Source organism: Chroicocephalus ridibundus, chromosome 13 (assembly GCF_963924245.1).
Source record: "Chroicocephalus ridibundus chromosome 13, bChrRid1.1, whole genome shotgun sequence".
NCBI lineage: Eukaryota > Metazoa > Chordata > Aves > Charadriiformes > Laridae > Chroicocephalus > Chroicocephalus ridibundus.
The window spans coordinates 1,663,370-1,687,610 of record NC_086296.1 but is presented as its reverse complement, the minus strand read 5'-3'; the positions used below and the strand labels follow the sequence as shown (position 1 = coordinate 1,687,610).

At 49.6% G+C, this 24,241-nt stretch overlaps 3 protein-coding genes across 7 annotated transcripts in view; 2 read left to right on the top strand and 1 right to left on the bottom strand.

Annotated features, from left to right (window-relative positions):
* The first annotated feature begins 239 nt into the window (after positions 1–239).
* SMARCB1 (SWI/SNF related, matrix associated, actin dependent regulator of chromatin, subfamily b, member 1) lies at positions 240–12,751 on the top strand. The gene is made up of 10 exons (XM_063350750.1): positions 240–471; positions 2,094–2,205; positions 2,887–2,916; positions 4,035–4,164; positions 4,739–4,876; positions 5,551–5,678; positions 6,228–6,394; positions 6,836–7,026; positions 11,323–11,454; positions 12,384–12,751. The coding sequence occupies exons 1-10, from the start codon at positions 250–252 to the stop codon at positions 12,421–12,423; spliced, it is 1,290 nt and encodes a 429-aa protein (XP_063206820.1). The 5' UTR covers positions 240–249; the 3' UTR covers positions 12,424–12,751.
* A 2,265-nt stretch (positions 12,752–15,016) lies between these two features.
* LOC134522746 (derlin-2-like) lies at positions 15,017–20,723 on the bottom strand. Of its 3 annotated transcripts, none has more exons than XM_063350753.1 (7): positions 20,474–20,723; positions 19,943–19,981; positions 19,261–19,334; positions 18,665–18,758; positions 17,032–17,227; positions 16,493–16,583; positions 15,017–15,954 (listed from the first exon to the last, which is right to left on the bottom strand). In XM_063350753.1, the coding sequence occupies exons 1-7, from the start codon at positions 20,564–20,566 to the stop codon at positions 15,840–15,842; spliced, it is 702 nt and encodes a 233-aa protein (XP_063206823.1). In that variant the 5' UTR covers positions 20,567–20,723; the 3' UTR covers positions 15,017–15,839. The 3 variants fall into 3 exon arrangements, with proteins under 3 accessions (XP_063206823.1, XP_063206822.1, XP_063206824.1); XM_063350752.1 differs by having other exon boundaries at positions 19,943–20,008; positions 20,474–20,720; XM_063350754.1 differs by lacking the exon at positions 19,943–19,981 and having other exon boundaries at positions 20,474–20,721.
* Positions 20,724–20,895: 172 nt separating this feature from the next.
* Positions 20,896–24,241, top strand: part of SLC2A11 (solute carrier family 2 member 11) — a 28,280-nt gene continuing 24,934 nt past the window's right edge. For all 3 annotated transcript variants that reach the window (XR_010073194.1, XM_063351429.1, XM_063351427.1), the window contains exon 1: positions 20,896–21,371. The gene's annotated coding sequence lies outside the window, so the exon portion shown is untranslated. The remainder of the gene's footprint in view (positions 21,372–24,241) is intronic.

Sequence of the window (24,241 nt, the reverse complement as noted above, 5' to 3'; positions counted from 1 at the left end):
TGAGCGGTGCCCCAGCCCCGGGGGTCTCGGTGCCGGCCCCTCCTCACGAGCGCGGCTGTAAATGTCTGTACATTTCACCCCGCCACGTTCCCGCAGGCGCCTGTCGGTGCTGCCCGCGTATTTTCGCCCGCCCCGCCGTACGTATGTACCGGTATCACCTACCGACACACCGCCCCTTTCCCCCGCCCGGGCCGCCCCGTCGGAGGCCGCCCCTCAGGCGGGGCCGGGGAGGGCGGGGCGCACCCGCGCATGCGCCCCGCGGCGGCTGGACTAGGCCGCGCCGCCGCCTCTCGCCGCCCCGCGCCCCTCGCCGCCGCCGGCTGCCCGGGACCCCCGCAGGACGTCGGGCGCTCCCGCCGCCCTCCAGCCGCCGCCACCATGATGATGATGGCGCTGAGTAAGACCTTCGGGCAGAAGCCCGTCAAGTTCCAGCTGGAGGAGGACGGCGAGTTCTACATGATCGGCTCCGAGGTGCGGCCCCCGGGCGGGAACCGGGCCCGGGGGAGGCTGCGGCGGCAGCGGGGCGCCGGGCCGGGCCGGGGGAGCTCTCGGGGGGGACCGGGGAAGGGGCTGAGGGTAGCCCCGGCGCGGGGGGCATCGGCCTCCCGGCCCCTGCGGCCTTCTCGGCCCCCCGCAGGCGGGGCCGGGCGGTGGGTCTGCCGCAGAGGCTCGGCCGCGCTGGGACCAGTGCTCCCAGTAAGGGCGGCTCTCGGAGACAGGCGGGAGTGCACAGAGATCGCATCCCGGCCTGACGGCAGCCTGAGGCCCTGCTCCGCGGGAATCCCGCTGAAGAGGTTTTGTAGCGCGCTTGTTCAGAATTGTGGGTTATGTGACAGGCCGTGGGGGAGTTTAGTCCACACCTGGGCCTTTGTGCTTAGAGACAACCCCAGAATGGGCCAGCGCGGCTCTTTCGGCCCTGTGCGAACGAGTCCTGCCCGCCGTCGCTGGGCCGCAGCCTGCGGCACCCCCTGTGCCTGCGGACACCGGGGCGATTCGTTCCCTCCCGCTGAGGGGCCGCTCTGCCCCCCTGAACACGGGCGTTAGTGAAGCGAGAAACGTTGGTGCTTCGGCGCCAGCGAAATGATCGTAGTTGGAAACGGGGAAAAAAAAAAATGTTTTGGTCCCCTCTCCCCCCCAGCCGTGAAGCAAAAAAGGAAATATCAGGTAAGTTAAACCGCCAGCTGTGTAGGTTGAGCAGGAGGCCCCTCGGGCTCTCATGTGAAATGTGAAGTTTGAAAGAACTGTAACTGCAGTCAGCTAATCTGCGAGATTGCCACACCAGACACACGGAAGCAGGGAAAGGGCTGTCTTTCTTTATCTGCAGTTAATTTCTGCCCATTGATGAGCGCTGTAGAGCAACAGATACAACTGAAAATTACCTGAAAATAGATGTTAAGATCAAAATGAGTTTTGTCAAACAAGGAATAAAACCCTTATTGTGTGGCAGTCTGCCAGTGTACTACCAGTCTAAAAATCTGATTTCAGAGTCTAGAAATAGTTCTGTTGTTCAGCAAGCCCTGCTGTAGCCTTCAGCACAGGTGACGATCTTGTGCCAGGAAGAACAGAACTGCTTTACAGATGGTAAGTAAATTTGAAAGAGGATTATTGGCAGCGATCACATTCTACGTGTTCAAAGGATTTAAAACAAAATATATGTCTCTGGGCATTTGCTGTATTCAAGCAACATCTAGATGGCACAAAGGTTCAAAGGAAAAATGGGTGTCTGGTGTGATTGAATTCCTACTGAGCGTTGTGCATGGCAGTAGAAACTGAAGTAAAGAAAGATTTGGTTGTTCAAAAATACATGAAAATGAACAGGGTTTTTTCCTACTAAATGGATTATTGTCAACAGATGTGATTTTTTTCATGTCAAACTAGTGAAATAAGTGCGGATAAAAATTTGTTTTTTCTGTATTGCCGCAAAAATTGCGGTGCTGCATGATGCCAAACACAGTGCCGTCAGTCTGTCACGGGGCGGGGGAAGAAACGTAAGAGGCTCCTCTTATCATTACAAAGAGCTGAATCTGTTACGGCTTCTACTAGAAATTTCTTACCTGGAACACCAGGCCATGTCTCCACTTTTCTTCTTGTAGGTGGGGAACTACTTGCGTATGTTTCGGGGTTCCCTGTACAAGAGATATCCCTCGCTCTGGAGGCGACTTGCCACAGTGGAAGAAAGGAAGAAGATAGTGGCCTCTTCACATGGTGAGAAGATGAGCAGACATTCCCAGTAATGTTTATCTGAAAGCTGAAATTTTGCCTTGAGAAACTGTCTCTGGCGATTCAGAAGCTTGCGCCCCTTTAGAGCTGTGCAGATCGCCTCAGATTGCCCCACTGACGGAGCACTCTGTAGCGGTGGCACTGGTAGCTCTTGGTTCAGCCGAGCAACAAACATCAACTGACCAAAACTGTTCTAAAATTGAAACATCCATCATGGCTTTCTTGGGGTTGGCTGCATTCGTCACAAAGCAAGAGCCAGATCTCAAAATCAATGGCATATTGCAGAAGAGACTTTTATAGACAGAGAGATGCATTTTTGTCTCTTTTGTCAAATAGGCAGGAATGTTGCACGGATGCCCCATTGAAAATGTGTATCTTTGCTTAACTTTGTTTCTTGCAGGGACGGAATGTTTATGCCTCCCAGAATTTGTTGTGGTGTGTCGCTACTGATGCGACTGCCACAGTGAGAATATAGCTGCCTCGGTATTGGTTTTGGTGCGAGACTAATTAACAAGCAGTTAAATTTCTTAGCAGCATGACTTGTTGTACACTCTTTAGAGTAAAGCATAATAAAAATAAGTAGTTCATTCTGGACTTAAATCTCCTTCCTCCAAGTATCCTGCTGACCTGTTGCTTTCTTTTCTTTCTTTTTTTTTCCCCCAACAGAAAATCAACGGTCTCACAGTCCCAGAAGATGTAAGTCTTATCTGTGTGTTATTCTTAGCTGTGCTAGAGGAAGAATCTCCACTGTGACCTTTGGTGCTATTACAATATATGTTAATGTCTAATCCTCTTCCTCTGATCTCTCCCTGTGGTCACCCTAGTTGTGCATCCTGATCACATGCTTAAGCCTTCTTTCTCAGAACCTTAGCGGGACTCTTAAGTACAGGTGGTCTCTGTAATTCAGCAAGACCCGTTCTGAGGTTTCCTCCCCCTTTCCCAGGTCTTACCAGCTTTTCTATTGAACGTTGCCTTTCTATTTCCAAACTTTGAGTCCACTGAGGATTTATTGTTTTCTGGGCTTTTCCTCCCAGAAGGCTGTGGAAGAGATTTTACATAATTTTGGCAGATGTAGGTGTGCAGAGCTAAACCATGTGATTGCAAAGGGCAACTCAGGGTAGGAAAGAATTGTTTTTCTCTTCCTTTCCTTAAGTAAAAGCACATTAGATTTAAAATTTATCAACTAATTATGAGGACTTAAGGAGGTTTTTTTTCTGAAATGTTGGTTTTGTAGCATTCCTTTCAATCTTAAGTAAATTTCACAGCAGAAATGACCAGAGTCTACAAATAAGTTGTACCCTGGAAGAAAGAGGTTCATCCAGTGGTAGTACCTGAGGGAAGCTCATGTAATTCTAACCCTCCCTGTGTCTTGACTCTTAGTCCAATGAAAGCTGTTTCTAATCGAGTATGAACAGGATAGCTGTACAAGGTAAAGAGATACTGATGCTTTTTGCAAATCTTGGCTCTATCACTATGCAGCCATTCCAAGGTGTCATACTACTTTTGTCTTTTGAATTGTATTTCTTCTCTAGGCTTTGTGGTGGGAATTGCCATGTATTAACTAAGACATTCCACCCCCTCTCCCAAGAAAGTCACGTTTATTCCTGCTGTTTAGATGGATGTCAAAACCCAATTATATTTATTTAGTGCAATATATTTATTTAGACTTCTGGGGAACACACTCGTACCACTTTGTAACCTATTTTAGTCCCTCCTGCAGCATCAGGGAGAGCTTTTCACTATGCAGCCCTTTAATGCTACGTTGCGATGTAGTACTTTTCCATGTTAATTATTGGCATCTTTCCTGGTACCAGATCACGGCTATACAACATTAGCCACTAGCGTGACACTGCTAAAGGCCTCTGAAGTGGAAGAGATCTTGGATGGAAACGATGAGAAGTATAAGGCAGTGTCTATCAGCACAGAACCTCCTACCTACCTCAGGTAACCAGCGTTGGTGAGGGCCAAGATCAGAATGAAGCTGCTTGGAAGATGTCAGCTTGGGAACGAAGTGCAAGAAGTTGTACAAACCCAGGCCGTGGTGCAGGGGGGTGCTTGCCAGTCTGTGCTAACAACTGTTTGCAGTGTTGGGCAAATGAAGATCTCCAGACCATAAGGATTGGGTTACTGCCCACATACAAGAGGAAGGAAAACATAAGTATTTGATGATACAGCTCTTTTTTTCAATTACTGCATTCCATCTATAACAGATGTTTTGCAGAACACGCTCTCTGCACGTACTGCCTTCTGGAGACCTCACATTTCCCAGTAGTCCTTATATAAAGTATAGACAGAAAATCCAAATGTGAACCTAGTATTTATAAGTGCACCTGGATTCATATCTGGTGAGCTGGAGATTGGGCTTCCCAGAGGCTAGCGTGGGAACAATATTGTTGAGGGTTCCAGAGTAAAATAGCAGGAACTCATAATAGGACTTAAAGGTTAAAATGATACTTTCCCTTAAGCAGTAGCAGTGGTGCTCACGGTCTGCAGTTTAACACACAGTCTCCTCCTTCAGAGAACAGAAGGCAAAGAGGAACAACCAGTGGGTGCCGACCCTGCCCAACAGCTCTCATCACCTGGATGCAGTGCCGTGCTCAACAACGATTAACAGAAACCGCATGGGCAGGGATAAGAAGAGGACATTCCCTCTGTGGTAAGGCAGCTTCCTGCTTCCAAAAAGTGGAAACAGTGACCAAAATGATACGCTGCCAGGGTACTGCTGATGAGTTAATGTGATGTGATTCATCTCTAACTGACAAAAGACCTACAGGTCACTATTTGGAGGTTCCTAGTTAAACTGTATGTCTTGAGGCTCTTCCTTACAGCGACCAGCCAGGGCTCAGAGAGGAGGCTCTCCTTTTGTCAGGAAGGTGGTTCATTCTTTTCCTGATGAGTTCCTTCTCCTTTCTGCTGATTTGCTGAGCAGTTGTCATTTGAGGAGCCTGCAAACCCCCTCTGTGGAGGACGGGCTTCCTCTCATTGACATATTCCAGTAACTTTGATGTAATTCATTCAATGGAAGATGCTGTTGTGGCTCATGACTAACTTTTATTTTCCATTATAAAAGCAGAGGAAACCGAGATAAAATGTAATCCTGGAAAGCTTCCTTGTTTTATTTTCAGGAATGTATTATGATAGATGTAATAAAAGGTGATAAACTGGTGTTGATTGCCATAGCCCTGTGAGCTTGCATTGAGGAGTCAGTCTAAAGACTGATCGGGGGGTTGGAGCGTGGGGATTGCTTCCAACAAACATTGCCTTCCCTCTGTGGATGCCAGATGTGTCACGTGCTAGTTGCATATACCGTGTTGTTGCTCTTTGTATTAGCTTTGATGACCATGACCCAGCCGTGATCCATGAGAATGCATCCCAGCCGGAGGTTCTGGTTCCAATCAGGCTTGATATGGAAATTGATGGGCAGAAACTCAGAGATGCGTTTACGTGGAACATGAATGGTATGTAGGAAGGAGAGTTTCCTGAGGCTGGAGAGATATAGTTGTATCCCTCACCAAATATGAAAAGAGAACATGCATAAGTGTGCACGTCCTGCTCTATATATACAGAGCTTTAAAGCTCTCCCACTTTGGACTGTATTCAGCTCTCGTGTCTCTTAGCAAATGTTCTGCCACTTCCATGGGTTGCAGTCATTGCTGGACACATGTAATCTGAAGAGTTTAACTGGCATATTCTCCTGACCCAGCTCAGCGGTCTGAGACTATTCCCTTAGCTGAGGTACCTCAAATACAGAATAGTTTATGTGTATGGCTTCTTGATGTATGTGGATTATTAGACCATAGCTACGTTGCCCCCATGGAGCAAGTAAAGAAGGCTGCAAGTCCCTATGTCAGTGTGCACGTCCTTACAAACAACCTTTTAAAAGCAAAAGGTGGTGCATTTGGAATTCCCTTTGACACCCTGTGGGATTAATTTTGTGTATTCTCTAAGTGGCAGATATTGATTTCGAAGAAAGTTAACAGTGTCTCTTTGTTGTTGTTCTGTATCAGAAAAGTTAATGACCCCAGAAATGTTCTCTGAGATTCTTTGCGATGACCTGGATTTGAATCCTCTGACTTTTGTTCCTGCTATTGCCTCTGCCATCCGACAACAGATTGAGTCGTACCCAACTGACAGTATCCTAGAAGATCAGTCAGACCAACGGGTTATTATTAAGGTAATACAGGAAGGCAGTAGAATGAGAGCTGAACCATTTGGGTTTCTCTGGTTATGTTGTGGGGGAGTAAGAGTACAAAGGCTTCCCTTGGAGCAAAGGAGCTCTTAATTCCAGTCCTGTGTCCAGATTGCATTTTTTCCTTTGTATTGAGAACAGAACGAAGGTGGCAGATTACTAAACATTCATGTGCCAGCCCCTGAGATGATGGAATAGTTCAATGAAAGCATTGCTGAGTCCTTTAGGAAGAACTGAAACTTGGTGAGCAAAGCTGAGTTGTCTTCATGCTACTGGAATTAAGAATTCAGTTAAGGAGTTCTGCAGATGCACTGAACTAGGAGTTAACGTCTGTGCTTCTCCATCCTCTTCCTCCTCAGTTATGTTACCTTCGATAAACTGTTGTGAGAATGGAAACAAATGACCTGTTTCTTCCCTTGTCCGCAGCTAAACATCCACGTAGGGAACATCTCCCTTGTAGACCAGTTTGAATGGGACATGTCAGAGAAGGAGAATTCACCAGAGAAGTTTGCCTTGAAGCTGTGCTCAGAGCTTGGCCTGGGTGGGGAGTTTGTCACTACTATTGCCTACAGCATCCGGGGACAGCTGAGTTGGCATCAGAAGACATACGCCTTCAGGTACAGAGCTGTCATCTTCCTAGTATGGGTGTGGGTGCGTGGTTTTATTTCCTGGGTGTTCGCATCAATGAATGCTGAAACAGCTGACCTGATGCAGAAAGTTTCATTTGAAATTCGTTCTTAGGGCTTGCATTCATTCTATCCTTCTTAAGATTGCTTTTGCTTGTACTCCAGTATCTTTCCCTTTTGGGTGTAATACATTCCAGGAGCAAATATTGATGAAATGTTAGCTTTTGCCACAGAATGAAAGGCTCTTGTAATTAACAGTGACTGAATACCTTGTGTCTCCCTTCTCAAATATATGCTAGTGATGAGCTCCGGATGCATTTCTGTTTTGGTGGCTTTCCTGACTTGGGCCATACACTGTCTCGAGCTCTGGTGTTTTGAACTAAGACTGATTGAAACTGTAGCTCTCTACCCTGGCCGATGTTAAAGTTGGCTTGATCGTAGGTCCTTCTCACAGCTGGAATGCAGCAATGTCAGGTTTGATTAGTCAGCTTTGTAACTTGTCTCCTAATGATAATTGTTTCCAGTTGTGCCGTGCAGTGTTCTGTGGTTGTTACTGTACTGATGTTATCCTCAGCATCTTGCTGAGTCTGCAGGCTGTAAGTATCCCTTAATGTGCACTGGGAGGTTTTTTGACCTCAGGTCACGGTGACAGTCGAGGAAGTTTGAGAGTTCAGCAAATGATGTATTTGCAGAGGTGAGGGAATGGTACTGTTGACGCCAGTTTTGTAGAGGTCAGTTCAGGGAAGCAGGATGACCTGCCTGGGCAGCAAAGGGAAACGCCCAGCCCTGTCCTACCTTAGGCAGAGGGAAATGAGTAGTTGTTGTGGGGTTAAGCAAGGAGGAGCTGGAGGCTGTGGGGCAGCTGTTGCTGCTGCTGCCGTGAGCTCTGCTCCTTCCTCAGTCCGAAGGTTTCCTGTCCGCTCAGCCTTCTGTAGAAAACATGTGCTGATCTGCTCTGGAACAGTTGCTCTTCCACTTGTCTCGCTCTGCTTCCTCTGGAGGTTATTTTTGTCCTGAAAATATTCCACAGCAACCACTTGGTTCTAAAATGATGGCCAGAGTGGTTCATATTAGAAAATGGAAAGGGACTCTACCACATGGGAATTAAACTCCTCTGCTGAAACTGTTAGATTGTGTGTCCAACCCGCTGATGTCCCTTCTCCTCACAGCGGTAGGGAGGTGACTTCTACCTTTCCATCCATGACAGCTGACTGATATTTGCAAATCCCGCATCCAGCTGTAACAACAGAACAGCGAGTGTGTGTTCCTGAGAAATGATGGGAACTTGGACAGTGGTAGACGGGAATCTGTTACCTGGAGTAGTGGCTCTCCTTCCCTGCTGCAGGGTGCATTATAACCGTGACAGAAGTGAGCTAGCGCTGTCTGCATTGTGGCCTGCAGTAACAGAGAATGGAAGTGTCCCTGCTGGTAGACGCAGTCCTTGGAGCCAGTGTGAAGTAGACTTTAGCCTGTGCCTTACGCTAGCTGTGGCAGGGAGCGAGTTCATTTCTGGAAGGTTTAGTAGGACTCCTTGTTGCCTGAGCTTTCCTGGGAGTTTGAGCTTTCTTCTTCATATCCTCCTTGAAGTAGAGAGGTGGCCCTGCTCACACTGTGCTGGCCAGGAAGCCCTCTTTTCTACTCACAATTTATTTACCTTCCCAGTTAATTGACAACTTTTTAGCATACTGCCTCCCAACCTACAGGGCATCTGTTCCTAATTCTTGTCATTTGGTGTCTCAGAGGTAGGCTTTGAACGTGCACATTAAATGTTCTCCTTCTTTCCCATGCTTCTCCACTTATTGCAGATACCCGAGTTAAGAAATCAATCTGTCTATGTGTTAGCTGTTGCAAGGGGGGTTAGTTTTTGCCTTTGCTTCCTATCTTTGTGACTCGCAGTAAGTAAGGTTTTAGTCAGTGCCGCCCAGGCTCTCTCAGATATACCAGATTAATGCCAACTTCACACTGTTCTCTCTAAAAACACCTACCTGGCCATAGTTACTAAAGAGCCCTTCCTTTTAGGGGTAGTTCAAACAGGTAGCTTTCAGGCCTTCTTTAGACTGTGGCAGTATTGCAAGGAGGAGGATCAAAAACTAGGAAGGGAGCCCCAACAGAACACAGTAGACATGAACAGTTCAGGGAGGAAAAAACATGTAATTTAAACCTTGGTTTGTGTCATAGTGCAAACATGCCCTCCGCTTCCCTTTTGTCTTCCAGCAAAGGAGTATTTTTGAAACCTTACAGTGATTAATGATATTTGGGTTCTGTGGTTGGTTAGTTCCTGAATTCCCAAACCACAGGAGTGGTTGTTGCTCCAAAGTCATTCCACTGATGTAAGGAAAGGGTCTGCTTTAGATGCATCAAAAGAACCTTAATATCTCGGGGGACTGGGGGTTTGAGAAGTCATGTGCCTCTTAATCATCAGAGGGAGAGGTGAAACTGTCTTCTAGTTGATGAAAGCCAGGGCAGTTCTTGCAGCTGGGCTGCTCTGTGCAAAACAAGGGCAGCCCGAAAGCCCAGGACTGGAAGCAGACAGGTAACTGATGCTTAGGGGGATTTTCAGGGGGACAGTGTGCTACGACGTCTCGCATCTCGGCACTGAGTGTTTCTAGTGGCAGCACACAGCACTTGGTACCAGGGTTTTGCCTTTGAGACCTGAATGATGGCACAGGTTCTCTCACATCAAACCCACGTACCTGAGGAGTTGCCCTTCCTGCAAGAAGATGCTTCCCTGCCCTGTTGGCGTGGCCATGACTGCTTCCAGAGGCCTGGACCCTAGCAGAGGGAGTGTCTTGCTCTACTGGGAATCCTGCAGCTGATGGTGCATTTCAATCGTTCTGCCAGGCACTGTCATCTTGGTCAAAAAATGGCAGGGGAGTGGGAGCTGTCTTACTTTGGAGGTTAGAGATGAGGGAGGATTTCTCAGTTTATCATTGATTCTGTGCTATAGAAGTGTGGTATCCAAGTTGGCTTGCAATTAAATTATGCACATGAGCCTGGCTTTCCAGCCCCCATTTAATTCTAGTGGGTGCTCTGGGTTAAGCATAGTACGTGAGGTAGCATTTAGTCTGGAATGTGTAGCAATCTGGGGCTAAGATAAAATTCCTGGGTTTGAGTGTTGCTTACTGGATGTCAGCAGAACTGGAAGTAGATTTGACTGAAGCTTCCTCCCAGGATCAGATACCAAAGGCTCTGGATTAATTTTTCATTGTAGCATTACTTTGAAGAGTTGTTATTGTAGATTAATAGCTTTGATGCAGACATTGTTCCCATGGCGGTTAGCACTCGAGTTCCTTCCTGGGGGAATAAGAGGGCTGCCTGTGAGCGCTGCAATCCTGCGGAGGGAGGCATGTCCCCGGGGAGGGGGCTGGATGTGTGCGCACACCTGCGGAGGGCTCCGCTCACACACACACACTTTGTGCAGCCCAGGCTGAGCTGCTTTCTAGAATTCAAAGCAAACATTTACATTCTGAGGCTCCTCTGTGTTTATGCTGGGCTTCCGGCTCCACTGTCAATATTTGGAAGCTACTCCTGGTCAGTTCCTGTTGACTTTTACTGAAAAGTGGCTAGTGAAGCAGTAAATATTTTTGTGTGTGTGATAATACAGCTGGTCAGGACAGACTCATCTCTTGAGGAGCAGATCTTGTGATCCAGGACAGAGCCTGGTGTTCTATTGCTTGCGCAGGGCGTAGCCACGGCCTCTGGTTGAAACAGCAAGTCCTAAAAGACTACCTTTTCCATGGGAATGGGGAGAATGATGCTTGTGCCACTATCGGGCTCACAGAAAGCCAGACTTTTGCCAGGGGAGAGCTGTCAGGGGTGTACTAGGCAAAGCACAGCTAGAAGTCAGAGTTGTGGAACAGCAAAGCTAGAGAAAGAGCTCTGTCAACAGTCCCCGCTCAGCTGCTGCTCTGGGAGAAGTGCTCCCAGCACTAGTAAACTGCAGTGAACTTTGCCTGTGCTTTTGGGTTTGAAGGCTGTCAGCCAGTTACATCGTGGCCGTTTTGGGAGACAACTGCGTCAGCCACAGCTGCTTTCACAAACCTCTCTCTGGTGGTGAAAGGAGATGGTCATTGTTGGTCTTCCAGAACCTTCAGGCTCCACAAGATTGTAACCATCAGTCCCTGGTGTACTTCTGGGAACTAGACTGTACTAAGCGGGGCTAAGAATGAATGCTTAAGCCTGAAACACTGTAAATGATGCTCTGTTGTCCTTGTGTCTGGGCTGGTAACCCAGAGAAGTGCTCTGGGCCCGCTGATGGATGTTGCTTTGTTGCCTTCTGCCCTGCAGTGAGAACCCTTTGCCCACTGTGGAAATTGCTATTCGCAACACAGGGGATGCTGACCAGTGGTGCCCTCTTCTGGAAACCCTCACAGATGCTGAGATGGAGAAGAAGATCAGAGACCAGGACAGAAATACAAGGTGCTGCCACTCGTTCAGACAGTTCTCCTTCTGGCCTGTCTCTAAGACAGAAGTTAAAAGCTTTGATGTTTGCCTTTCTCTACTGAGAGCCAACTGGCAGGATTTCAAACTTGCACACCACAACAGAAACTCATTTTGCTTCAGGATATTAAACTGTTATCACCTTGCTCCACAAACATTTAAATCTCTACTTTAACCATCTCTCGCTTGAAGCAAACTTCCCTTTTTTTCCCCTCCTTTTTTCTTTTCCCTGGCCTCCCTGCCTGTGCAGGGGGATTTGTTTCTATAGGAAGGTGTTCATCAAGAATAGTGGGGTTTCATGCAGTGCAAAGCTACCTAAAATCCTTTTATGTAGGGTAAAGTGCTGTTTGTAGGCATGGGCAAGCTCCGGCCCAACTGATGCCAACCTGTTTGCTGGCATGGGAACACTGTTGTGATTCCCAGAGGAGCTCTGCGGCGGAGACCCCCACTGAGCCATGTGCGACACACACTCCAGAGCACCTGCTCTATTTGCTGAAATTGCTCCTGGCAGGTATAAATGAACGGCTAGAATCTCTCCAAAAGGTACATTGTGGGAAGAGTAAATATGCTGGCTCATCTATTTCCCAGGATTATTTTTTTTTTTTACTGCTGATTAACAGTTTCATAATTATTTTGCTTCTCAGCTATGGCCGGCTGAATAGCTTTCAGTAGTGATCGGTTCAATCCAAGCTAATGAGCAAGAGTGCCCTAAAAGCTGTTGCTGAGAATAGTGTCTGAGCCTTATCAACAGGGGCATTCCCAGATAACGTGGGAAGGCTGTCTAGGCAACAAACCTGTCTACAGAGTTCCCAAAGCTGTGGCAGCCTCCCCAAAAGTGTTGGCTTTACTAAGACTTCACGTGACTGCAGCACAGCACTTACTTACGTACCTCTTTCTCTCTCTCCTAGGCGCATGAGACGTTTGGCCAATACTGCTCCGGCCTGGTAATCTTCCTGTTGTGACACTGGTGCTCTTCCTACAGACTTTATCCCTACTCCTCTCCCCAAATGGATCTAGGATTGGCAGGGGTCTTTCTGTCCCTGAAGGGGACACACATTCCACTTGCCAAGAGTTCCCAGTACTGCTGACTTCTGCCCCCACCCCCTCCACCTAAATGCCACGTAGCAGGAACGCTGCGTTAGCACATGATCTGGCCGAGATCTGTGGCAGCTGTTGGAGCCCTTATATACCTGTGTGCGGACAGTGTAAAGATTCTTTTGTATAGGTGCAACATGCACTATTAGGATAACTTTTTAAATAAAAGGAATGCATACTACTTAGGTTGAGTTGAGTTCAGTAAGCTTGAATGAACAGCAAATCTCACCATGTTTCATGCTGCTCTGGTTAACTGAGCAGTCCTAGAGCCTAATATCAATGCTTTTGGGTGTAGTGCTGAACGCTCACATGCATTTGGCTTTCCTGAAGCCTGGTGAAAACAGACTGCTCTACTTCAACAGGTAAAACAGCCCAAAAGGAGCTGCAGGGGAAAGTGAGAATGAGACTTAAAACTAGAAGCAGCAAACTCTAAAGGATGAGTCTGTTACCAGCCTTGGTGCAGCCTGTAACGCACTCGGGGGGGGCGTTCAGCCGGCTTGCTTGACAAGGGTACAACAGTTGAACTGAAGTCACAAACTTAACATTCATTTCTTACAGATGTCAACCTGATGTGTGGGGAACTCTTGTTTCTGTGAAGGCTGCATCTGCAATGTGGGGAACTCTTGTTTCTGTGAAGGCTGCATCTGCAAAACACCAGTCTCTGAACTGCTGCAGAAGTTGAAGCCTGCAGTCACTGAGGCTGCGGCTTCTCTTCAGCGAGGGGCTTTGCTGTGGTCGTTGTCAGCCCCTGGAGCTGCCAGTTACAAGGCACAGATCACCCAAAGCAAAGTGGATGTCTTGAATACACCTAGTACGGCAGCAGCAGGATTTTGCAACCCTAAAAACAACCTGTCTTTCCTTGGGGAGCTTAAAGACAGAAAATCCATTTAAGTGAGATTAAAAAACCTCAAGCTTGCTTAAAAAACTAATTAGAATCTACCTTGCTGTTGAGGTACACCAGCTCTTTGATAGAGTTCCTACCATTTGCTGCCAGAACTGAGGAGTGTTGCGAGCAGGGCAGATTTTGCTGGCAGCCTGACAGTTACATTCAGGCCTTTATGATAAAGCCAATAGGTTTTACGATCCTTGCTGATCCACCCACACTGCTAGCACAGTCAAAAAAACCACTTTCCGGCCTTAATTTATCATGTTTAGACTTGAGTAATAGCAGAGCCAGTTGAGATTCCTGGGTGGGAGGGAACTTTTTCCAGATGTTAGTCTGCAGAAACCAAAACCTGCAATTTAGCCATACTATTACTGCAGCCTTAGCCTAGGCTGCTGTGCCAGACGGGTATTCCTTATTAGAGAGGCTGAAAGGTTATTTCAGCAAGTAAGACAAAACCTGAGACTCCTGTTGCATCTTGGCCTCCCATGTAGAACACACATTTTTCCCCATGGACATAAAAACTCCAGCTCTTCCTGAGAACACTTCAGCCTTTTTGTTATGGTCACATACTTCTGCAAGCAGCATCTTCTGGGAATTTGACCAAAAGAAGCATGAAGCTGCTGTAGCCTTAAACTAGCATCTGTGGTACAATTTTTGAATTGCTGTGAACTTGTGGTTACCCAACCCTAAAGTTCACAAAAGGCAGGGACAACACAAGGACTGCAGCTTCCGTAGCGGGTTTACAAGTACCTCCCTCTGCTTCTCAAGCCCCAGAGAGGCTGCAGGAATTGTCCCTCCAAGCAGGAAGCGGGACAGGCCAGGGGGCTAAGTCCCAGAAAGATGAGAACTTCATCCAGTTTCTCCATGTATTGGGGCTCCTAGGGAACAGCTGGGAGTAGCGTCCTTGCTCTCCTAGATAAAAGTGTAGTCCAGCTTTTGCATTTCCAAGTCAAGAAGCAATTTAAAACAGATCATCTGCAGACTTTAAAAACAAAGTCTTTCCAGGGATTGAAACACCAGCTCCATGTCATTAGGTCACAAGCAAAGCACAGGGCAAGTACCTGCTGAGTCTGATGCTTAGCCCTTAGTACAGCTGTCTTCTAGAACAAAGTCACCATCTGTACAGGGAAAAGTCAATGCAGCAAAACAGCTTTGTTCAAATTAAGTCTGATTTTTCATAAAAAAGGTGTTTTCATGGGAAGCCCACTGAGGAGGAGATGGGGGTGGGGGGCTGTGGTTCAGTCTTGCTTCACCACGAGGCTTCTGTATCAGGTTTCTTAAGCGGATGCTGGTTACTCCCCTGTCTCTTAGTGGTGGTTCACAAGCTCGTCTAGCAGAGCAGACAGCAACATCACCAAATGAGCTATCCTACGATACGATGTTTGCAGATTTACTCCAAAGGCTTTGTTTGAGGTCTGGTACAAGCACACCTGTACTGCAGCAGCAAGAATGATCCCAGCCATGGAGTACTGCTGTTCGTGGTAGGGACCAGCTTGTTCAGTTTTGCTCTGAAATTCAGGTGTTTAAGTTTCAGAATTAAAAAATTCAACAAGAGTAGAATTACACTGCATGTGCAGACAGCCTTTATTACTAGTGTCAAGTGCTACTTCCAGTTCCTGCCTGGCTCAAGTGTCCAGCTCTGTCCCCTGTCTGTTCCCAGGCCTCCCATTCTCCAGCTAGACACCCCCCCACCCCTTCTTATGCTCTGCGCTCCTGCTGACAGAAGAGAGGAAGGACATCTTCCAGCTAGCCTGAACTTTGCCCACCAAAAAAAGAAAAGCCTGAGCAAGCAGCCTGGCAGTTTTAAGCAAAGTCCTAATGAGTACTGGTGAACTGCTGCCTCTGCCCCTGGCAGAAATGGACACAACTGAAAAATAAAGATTTTAATGTAAAGACTCTTTGGAAACAACAACCAAAAAAAAAAAAGGGTGGAGGACTTAGAGGAAAGCAAGATGGATTCTACCGTGGTAGAGTAGGGAGTACTACTTCATTGAAAGCCCACAAAGAGGTCTCACAACGGTGAGAGCTGTGAGCATTGGTCTTTGTACAGAGGGCAAGAGTGATCTGACACACAGCAAGTCATTAACAGCAAGAGAAGGAGTAACTGGTTTAACACCCCATTTGATACTTATTCCCCACTGGGTAACTGAGGAGCCATCACAGCTTCCAGCCTCTGTCCCTAGAACACCTCTGTAAGCATTCATCAGTTCTTACGTGCAAAGCTCTGCAGAACCGCTGGGTACAAGGGGAAGATGAGTTACCCATACAAACAGTGAAACATTACACATCAGAATGGCAACTGGTGTTATTCCAGTAGAACCTCTGGGCCACAGCATAAGTCCAGCCGGAAAAGAGGAATCTGGCCACGTGGAGAAGTCCTCTGTTACTGTGGATGCTGCTGCTGGTTCTGGTCTTGGTCTCTAGGTTGGTTGTCTGGACGATCCTCAGGGAGAGGGTTATAGTTGGGATCCTCTTCAGGTGTGTCAAATACCATCTTCCTGGCAAGGGACATGCCCATCCCACCAAGCAGGCAGGTTAGGACAGTGAGCTGAGGACACGTAAAACCCCCAGCCCTCCTCGGAATACCGCAGCTCGTCGCAGGGCTTGGCTGTAAGCCACAGCCACCCGCCTATCGCACCAGCACTGTTTGCTCAGCTCAACGTGTAACAATGACAGTACCTGCTTCCTTCATCTTTGGGTCAGCTTTGATCCTCAGCACGAAGCAGAACGTGTTCTGCTTTATTAAACTACAGAAATACATCAGAAAAATCCTACCGGCATCTACCATTTCCACAAGCAGCAAGAATGCTCCAGTTCAACTAGCAAAGCTGAAGGTACCAGCAGTTGCTTTATGGACCCTGGGTGTGTATATAACGTGCAAAGTGCCAGTGCCTTCTGCAGCAGAGGCATAAACTTGAGCTGAGGCACTATCAGCACGTGATTGTATCCTGTGGTCACCCCACACTGTCACAGCCCACGGTTTGCTATGAGTGACCCAGGCTGGGGAGCAGCAAAGAAAGAATCAGCTTTACTTACAGGAAGCCAGGGGTTAACAGCAGCTTCTTTCCTCCAGGCTGGTTGGGGAAAACATCTTCCAAGAAATAATAGATGTGACCCACTCCAATCCCTGGGGAGAGATGTCACCAAGGTCAGGCCCAGCTGTGACTCCTTTGCCAGCTGAACCAGAGCTGCTGGGAGCTTAAGCAGGATGAAGCTCTAAGAATCCCTCGGCTGTGTCCCCACACCCCAGCTCCCACCAGAACACCAGGCTGTTTGCTGTGATTAGTGCAGAAGCAGGCAGGGAACACCCAGGAGACCAGACAGACAAGTGTCAGGCAGAGCTCACCATACCCAACTTCTGCCCCTGGGGAAGACACAGCAAAATGCAGGTCACGTGCAAGAGCTCAGACACCAGGCCGGCCACCCAGCAACCTCAGTCAGCTCACTTTAGGAAACCCACCTTCTTAAATAAAATGAAACCAAGAGAACGTGATAGTGCTCCACTAGCGTCTATAAGAGAGTGCACTGTGGCTGTAAGGTGCCCTTGTTCCCAGCATCCACCAGCTTTCACTTACCCAGTAAGTCGATGATGATGGAGTTGCCCAGGAGCAGAGAGAATCCCATCAGGACCCAGGGCAAGAAGGGGGCCTGGAAGTTAAGAAGCCCAAAGAAGTTCATGCGGATATAAGGGTTCCTGCGGCTCCACACATACACCAGCATGATGGTGAAAGCCTGGCCCAGGAAAAACAGGCTGGCAAAGAGTCCAAATAGCTAGGAACTACCGAGTCAAGGAAGAACCTACCCACCCTGTGCACCACCTCCAGGCATCACAGGGCGCTCTGTAGCTAGGAAACCCAGAACTACACAGTGCAAGACATTGCCCATGCCACCAAACCGTTCCTGGGCTGGCTGAGATGTACCGATCCCCACCCACACACCGCATTTCCCTCCCTGCCACCCCAGAACAAGACAGTCTGGAGTAGCACATACAGATTGCTTGCTCCTTAAGCGACTTTTTACACTCAAAGACCACAGAGCCCATATAGTCACCTCTACAAAGTGACCATCAAAAGTGACCTTTGGAGAAGGCCTTCACATTGTTACAGCACTTGTGAGCTAGTTTTTAATGTGTGCCACACGTCCCATCCAGTATTTGACTTCTACAGAAGAATTTCAGCACTGAGTTATCTCTTGCCATTCACAGCCCTCTTCTCCAGGGCATAAGGAGGCAGCTGGAGGCAAAAAATTCCCCTGCCCTTGTTACAGTTGAACTCCAAATCTACCTATGGCCAAGCATGTGGCTGCTGCAGGCACCTGGACACTCACTAGCCAAACACACAAGGATGGCCAAGAGCCACGAGAGTTCACACAGCTCCATGCAGAGCACCATGGGGAACGCAGTGCTCTGAGCCATCTGCATAAGACAAGGGAGGCATCTCCCCATCCAGACTATTTTGTTCTGCCATAAGAGAACTCCTTAAGAAGTGTGACAGTATCTCCAGCCACTGACAGGTTGCAAGGACAAAGTACCGGGCTCCCACTGCCTGGTGTGCTGGCAGCAGATGGTATGTGGGCACTCCTCTCCTTATGCTTATGGCTCCACCTTTTTCCCTTCAGCTGCAGCTAAGGTTTCTGAGTCGTAGCCGTGCTGCAGTGTGCTCTACCCACCAGAGCTCAGATACCACTGCCCCGCCACAGCTGGACGGTTTCTCAGAGCAGAACAAGGGGCTTCCTTTCAGGCTGAGCTTCCCAAGCACACACTACACCTCCTCTTCTAGGAGCAGGCAGTCCACCCCCTTGCCAGGTGTATCAGCACTTCCACAGACACCAGCACAAGTACAGGCAGCTTTTCCTGTATTTTGCTTCTCCTCTAAGCATCCAGGGTAAGGCACAGGCCAGCAGACAGGGATGGGCAAGACAGGGAGCATAAGCTGTGCCATACAGCCAGAAGTTGTCCCTCCATCACCAAAGAACCCCACATGCTCAGCAGAGCCCTCCCAGGCCTCATGCCTGCCTGGGGCACAACAAGGCTCTCTGCCCCATGGCACCAGGGAGGCTCACAAGACAACCATCCAGCTGCTCAGCAGGCAGGTGCCTGCTACAGACCACACAATACCACTGGGATATGGAGAGCTAGCAGACAAGCCCCGAACTATCCACAGCACCTCAGAAGACAACAAAAGAGCCTCAGCCAACTCAAAAGGATACTGTCATGAGAAACCCTCCGAAGAGGAACATGAAGACAAAGTCAGCCGTCCTTCCGCGGAAGGAGCCTTCTTCTAGCATGCGGCAGTATCTGTACCTGAGAGCAGAAGGGAGGGGTTGCAGTATAGGAAATTAACAGCTGTCCACCCTTTGTCCCCACAGCACAATTTTACAAGGAATAAGCCAGCTGCAAGCTATTTCATCCCAGGAAGCTGTCAGCCAGGTGTCCAAGCCCCAGAGCAGAACAGTGCAAACTCCACCTAATACCACTGACCCCAGGGAAAGAGAGGGGCATCTGCTGTGCTCCAGCCAGAGCTCACCCCAGGAAGGGGCATTGCTCTGCAGCGTGAGCCACAGCAGCCCTGCCAGCTTCTTCAGCCTTTTGGCAGGGGCTGCCTTGCAGCAAGCAGAGATGGAGGTGCAGGAGGTGGCCGCAGCTGCCTGGGGAACAGCTTCTATTCAGACCAGAAGAGCCAAGGGAAGAAGCCCCAGCCCTAGACTGCTGCCAAGACAGGTCAGCCTGAGGAGGAAGATGGACAGAGGGGAATCGCATCTAAGCCAAAAGGGGAGGGGAGAGCTTCACTGAAACCAAAGGATACAGAAATATCATGTTGAAAAAGAAACTGAATCCCAGGGGCCCAAAAAAGAGGAAGTTGGTGATCAGCCTCCATATCTGAAAGAGAAGAGAGAGGAGAGAGAAAAGGAGGCGGACAGACAGGTTTCTCTCCATCACACGTACAGCAGCCCATCACCCTATCCACTGGGGACACCCACTCATGCACCCATCTGCTTTGAACTACCCAGGACACCAGGCAGCTGCACGTGGGACCTTCCTCTATTGCCCACATCAGAGAACCTTGCTCCTCCAGGTGGGGGGAAGATTCCCCTGCTTTTCTGGAGGGGACAAACAGCCACAGTTTCTGCCTCTCTACAATAAAGCCTTCCAGACCCAGACTAGGTGGCCAAACATCCAACTCAGTGTCGCAGAGGGGGAAGAGACAGGTTTTGAGTACCAGAAAAAAGGAAATGCCAAGATGGTATATGGCAGGGAAAGGATGGAAGATGTGATCTCCACCCGGGCATCTGTGACAAGAGGGGAGACCATGGTGGTGACCCAACTCCCACCAACCAGAGAGGGTTGGAGTAGTGGGAAAGAAGCCTCTTGGGATCCTACAGCACCCTCTGACACCCCCAAGATGGGATACCCTGGGCCCAGCCTGTCACACCCACCCCTCGCTGGGAAGGGGCAAGTTGGGCCCCAAAGCCCAGGCAGGGCCTCACCTGGAACTTCCTGAAGATGAGGTCGGGGTTGAAGTACAGCTGGAAGGGGGTGATGAACTCCAGCTGCTGTGAGAGGCAGGCAGAGCAGCTGCCACCCGCTGCCGGCCACCCACTGCCCTCAGCCAGCACCCCAGCCTCCCCGCCACGGCTCTCCCTCAGGGACCCCAGCCTTCCCACCATGGACCTCAGCCTCCCCTGCCACGGCAACCCCCTGGACCCCAGCCTTCCCACCATGGACCTCAGCCTCCCCTGCCACGGCAACCCCCTGGACCCCAGCCTTCCCACCATGGACCTCAGCCTCCCCTGCCATGGCAACCCCCTGGACCCCAGCCTTCCCACCATGGCAACCCCTCAGGGACCCCAGCCTCCCCTACCATGCCACCCCCCATGGACCCCGGCCTTCCCACCACAGCACCCCTTCAGGGACCCCAGCTGCCCCTGACATAGCACCCGCTCAGAGACCCCAGCCTCCCCCTCAGGTAACCCAGCCTTCCCTCCACGGCGCCCCCTCAGGGGCCCCTCGCGCCTCACCACGGCGGCAGTGGTGATGACGCAGGCGGTGGTGTATGCCCGCGTCACGGCCGGCATGCCCAGGTACTCCTGCGCGAAGCCCTGGTAGGCCATGGTGCACGGCGACAGCGCCCAGCCGCGCCGCGGGCCCTTTAACAACCCCCCCCCAGCGCGCCGTCGCGACCACGCCCCCGCGGGCAGGGCCCGGCCAATCCCGACGCGACAGGCGGCGCGAGCCGGCCAATGGGCGTGCGCCTCATGCCCTCGGCCTCCACCCGCCGCCAACCCGGACTGGACCCGCTGCAGCAGGTGACGGGCCGGGAGGGGGAGACACCCTGGGGCACCGCCCACTGGGGCGGGGCGAGTCTCCCCAGCCAATGGCAGCGGGCAGCCCCGGTGAGCGGCAGCTGGGGGCGCTGGGAGTGGCCAATAGGCGGGTCGGGTCCGGCGGCGTTCGGGCGCGCGGGCGTCGGCGGCTGCTGCTGAGGGGAGAGCGGGCGGCCGCTGAGGGGAGAGCGGGCGGCCGCTGCTGAGGGGAGAGCGGGCGGCCTGCCCCAGCCCCGGCGGCCTGCCCCAGCCCCGGTGCCCCGCCCCGCCAGATGTGTCACGGCGCGCTCTGAAAGGGCTCTGTCAGAGCCCTGCATAACCCTGACAGCCCGCGGTGACGGTGCTCCCCGGAGCCGCCCGCCCTGGTTACCGCCAGCCGGGCTTCAGAGGGGGGAGCAGGCCTGGCCCTGGGTTCCCGCATCACAGCGCAGTGAGCCCCGAGAGTTTCCTTTAAAACTACCGGCGAGGAAGGGAGTTTATGTTTTCCACCGCCTGTGATGAAGAACAGAGCCCAGCTGGACGATGAGCGTGTTGTGCCAAAGCGGGGTCGTTTACCCAGTGTTCAAGACACCAGTGTACACGCAGAATAGAGGTATTATTTATTTAAATCATTTCTGCAGAGATGGGTAATAGCACCCCGGCCTATAAACTCCTCGAAATATTCGTATGGTTCAAAACACAGAAATACACACCATTAATTATAACTATTCGTTAGTACCTTGTCTTAACAATTGCTGTTGGCTAGTACGGTCTCTTGCTTTCGTTTAAAGTCACATTGCCTTTTAATTGGTATGCGCATGCTCCACTGGCGGGGGGGGGGAAGGTCTGTTCAGTCTCTAATTGAGTGGGTGGTCACAATCTCCCACTGCCGCCTTTACCTTTTCCCCAGTTACTGCAAATCCTTGTTGACTTTATGCTTCATCCAGCAGCTGTCCAGTTTTCGGCTGGTTTCTGCGCCTTCTGCAAAGGGATGCTCCCTTGTTACCAGCCTTCTGTTCTTCAAGGGTACATTCGTTAGCTCTGAGTTCAGAGCTCAGCCAAGCTGACTTCATGCACTACAGTATGCCCAGGCGTAGCTTTAGTCTTTATTACAATCCATGTCACATTTTATGGGTTTTGGGAATTATGTCCTTCTGCAACTTTGCATCAGCCTAGCTGAGTTCGCATTATACACCTTTGTAGTGATGCTGACTTGCAGTCTTCTATCAAATCATGGAATCTAACTAAAAGCCAAAAAAAAAAAAAGCAAACCCAAACTCTTTGTCTTAGCTGCAAGAAGGTGTGAGGGCCTGCCCGAAGAAACACTGCTCAGGAGTTTCTTTGCTGATTTCCTCCTGCTTTGTCCTATTGCCCTCCCCCTGCCCAGGGACCCAGAGCAGATGTAAGCACAGGTCTGAGCAGCGATGACGTACCATTGCTGCCTGCCATCTTCTGGGTTCCCCTTCCTTTTGGAAGCGGTTGAATTCATGACAATATGTGCAGCATCAGTTTCAAAACCCAAGACAGCAGAAACTCAGAGTTTCCATAAAAATAGTCTGATGCCCAGACTTCAGTCTGTTTTGGATGGACTTTGAAGAAGGTCTCTGTCTGGGGGCTCTTGGAGATGCCCGAGGAACGAACTGGAAGAACTCCCATCTGTAACCTTTGCTCAAGTCACTCACAGGAAAAAGTGAAACATGATGGTACCAGCGACATCTCTTTTACAGAGCGTATTTACCCGTTCTGCATCTGCAGGCTTAGTGATAGTAACCTGTTGTACTGTAAACGTTTACAATCCACAGACCCACTCACAAGAAAATATTCCTGGAAAAGAAGAACTAGTGTGTGTTGCACACTCACCACTGTGGATTCATTTGGCCTTTGATCTAATAATATATATATTTTCTGAAAGGAAAAGTTTTGCGTGTACACAGTGACAGACCACTGCTGGACCTTCCTGTTACCTCTGGTTTTGTTTTTCCCATTTCTGAGGTGATTTTAAGGAACATGCAAGCATTTCCCTGGGGTTGCAGGTAAGCTTAACCATGCAACAGAAACTCCTGTCTCAGTTTCTGCAAACCAAAATAGCAAAGAGTTAGAAAACAAAGAAAAAAAACTATTAACTCTCCCCATGAGTTAAACAGCACATAAACCTCAAGAAGGCACATGAGCAAAGATAAATGGGCTGTTGCAGTGTTCATCTCTTTTGTTTGTAGTAAATTATTGTGTGTGTAATTCATGTTTCCTGTCCATAAATGCCAGAGGAACTTGAAGACATGGAATCCATTCTAATTTAGTAGAGACAAAAACAACTCCTTTTGAGCCCATCTGGAACTCGTTTTTATCGTAATTGTTTTGGGCTCAGTAACGAGTTCAAAATCTAACTGCCCTCACTAATTGTTTCAAGAATAAACAGATGCTTTGTTTAAAGGCAGCAGCCCCCAGTTTGCCCAGCACAGCACTCTCCGGGGTCGCAGGATGAAAGGAGCTGTGCGCCATGTCAGCACAGGCCTTAACAAGCCTTGGCGCCCTGGCCAGGGGTGCCCACCCCCATCTGCAGCTGATGGGGCAGGAGACCAACCCCCAGCCACTTTGTGAGTGTCCAGCTGGTGACATGTGTCCTCTGCTCTTTAACACCACTGGCATTTTGTTTGTAAATTCATCTGATGACCTTTTGCAATGTGCCCTACTGTGACAAAGTCATACCTGGCCTGGTGACACATCGGCAGCTCCTCCAGCTGGGCTATAGGGCACACAACGGAGAAAGCTCATTCCCTGGCCACCCAACCCCACCCGCGTTGGCTGGAGTAATGCTCCGTCCTCCAGTAGAGCCCCAATTCTTTTCTTCATTCGAAAGCAAAGATACCTCCCCACCGCGCACTCTCAGAGACCCCCCCACCAGGGTATGAGACACTGCAAGTGCTCTACAAGGTCTCACCCACCCCAGTGCTCCCCAGGACATGCCACACCTGAGATCCCTGTTAGCCCCAGTGTAGAGGAGGTCGCTGCATGACATGCACTGGTACTAGGAACAGATTCAGAAAGAGCAGCACTGAGCTCCCCTACGAGTGAGCCACAACAGCCAGAGGGACCTTACTGGAAGGTTATTTCAGCTCTCAGATGCTGTTCTCAGTGGCATGGGACAGCAGGTGCCAAGATCCACCACAGAGTAGTCGCTAAGAGTTTCTGCTCCAATTTTGGAAACAAGGCTCCATCTACTCACTGTGCATAGATAAGCTGTGTAATCATAACCGCCTGAGGCACTTAAAATGTTTACTTTTCAATGTTTAATGGCCATATATAAATTCTTTCTCCTTCATGGAAGGATTTCCTGTCCCAAATCAGCTAACTCTACAGTGTGATGGCTAAAGTCAGGAGAAAGTGAATCATACAGAATTGGATGGGGTTTTTTATTTGTTTGCTTGTTAGAAAGAAACTAAAGATAGCACTTAGAGCTCAGCCCTCCAAGGACATGTGGTTTGC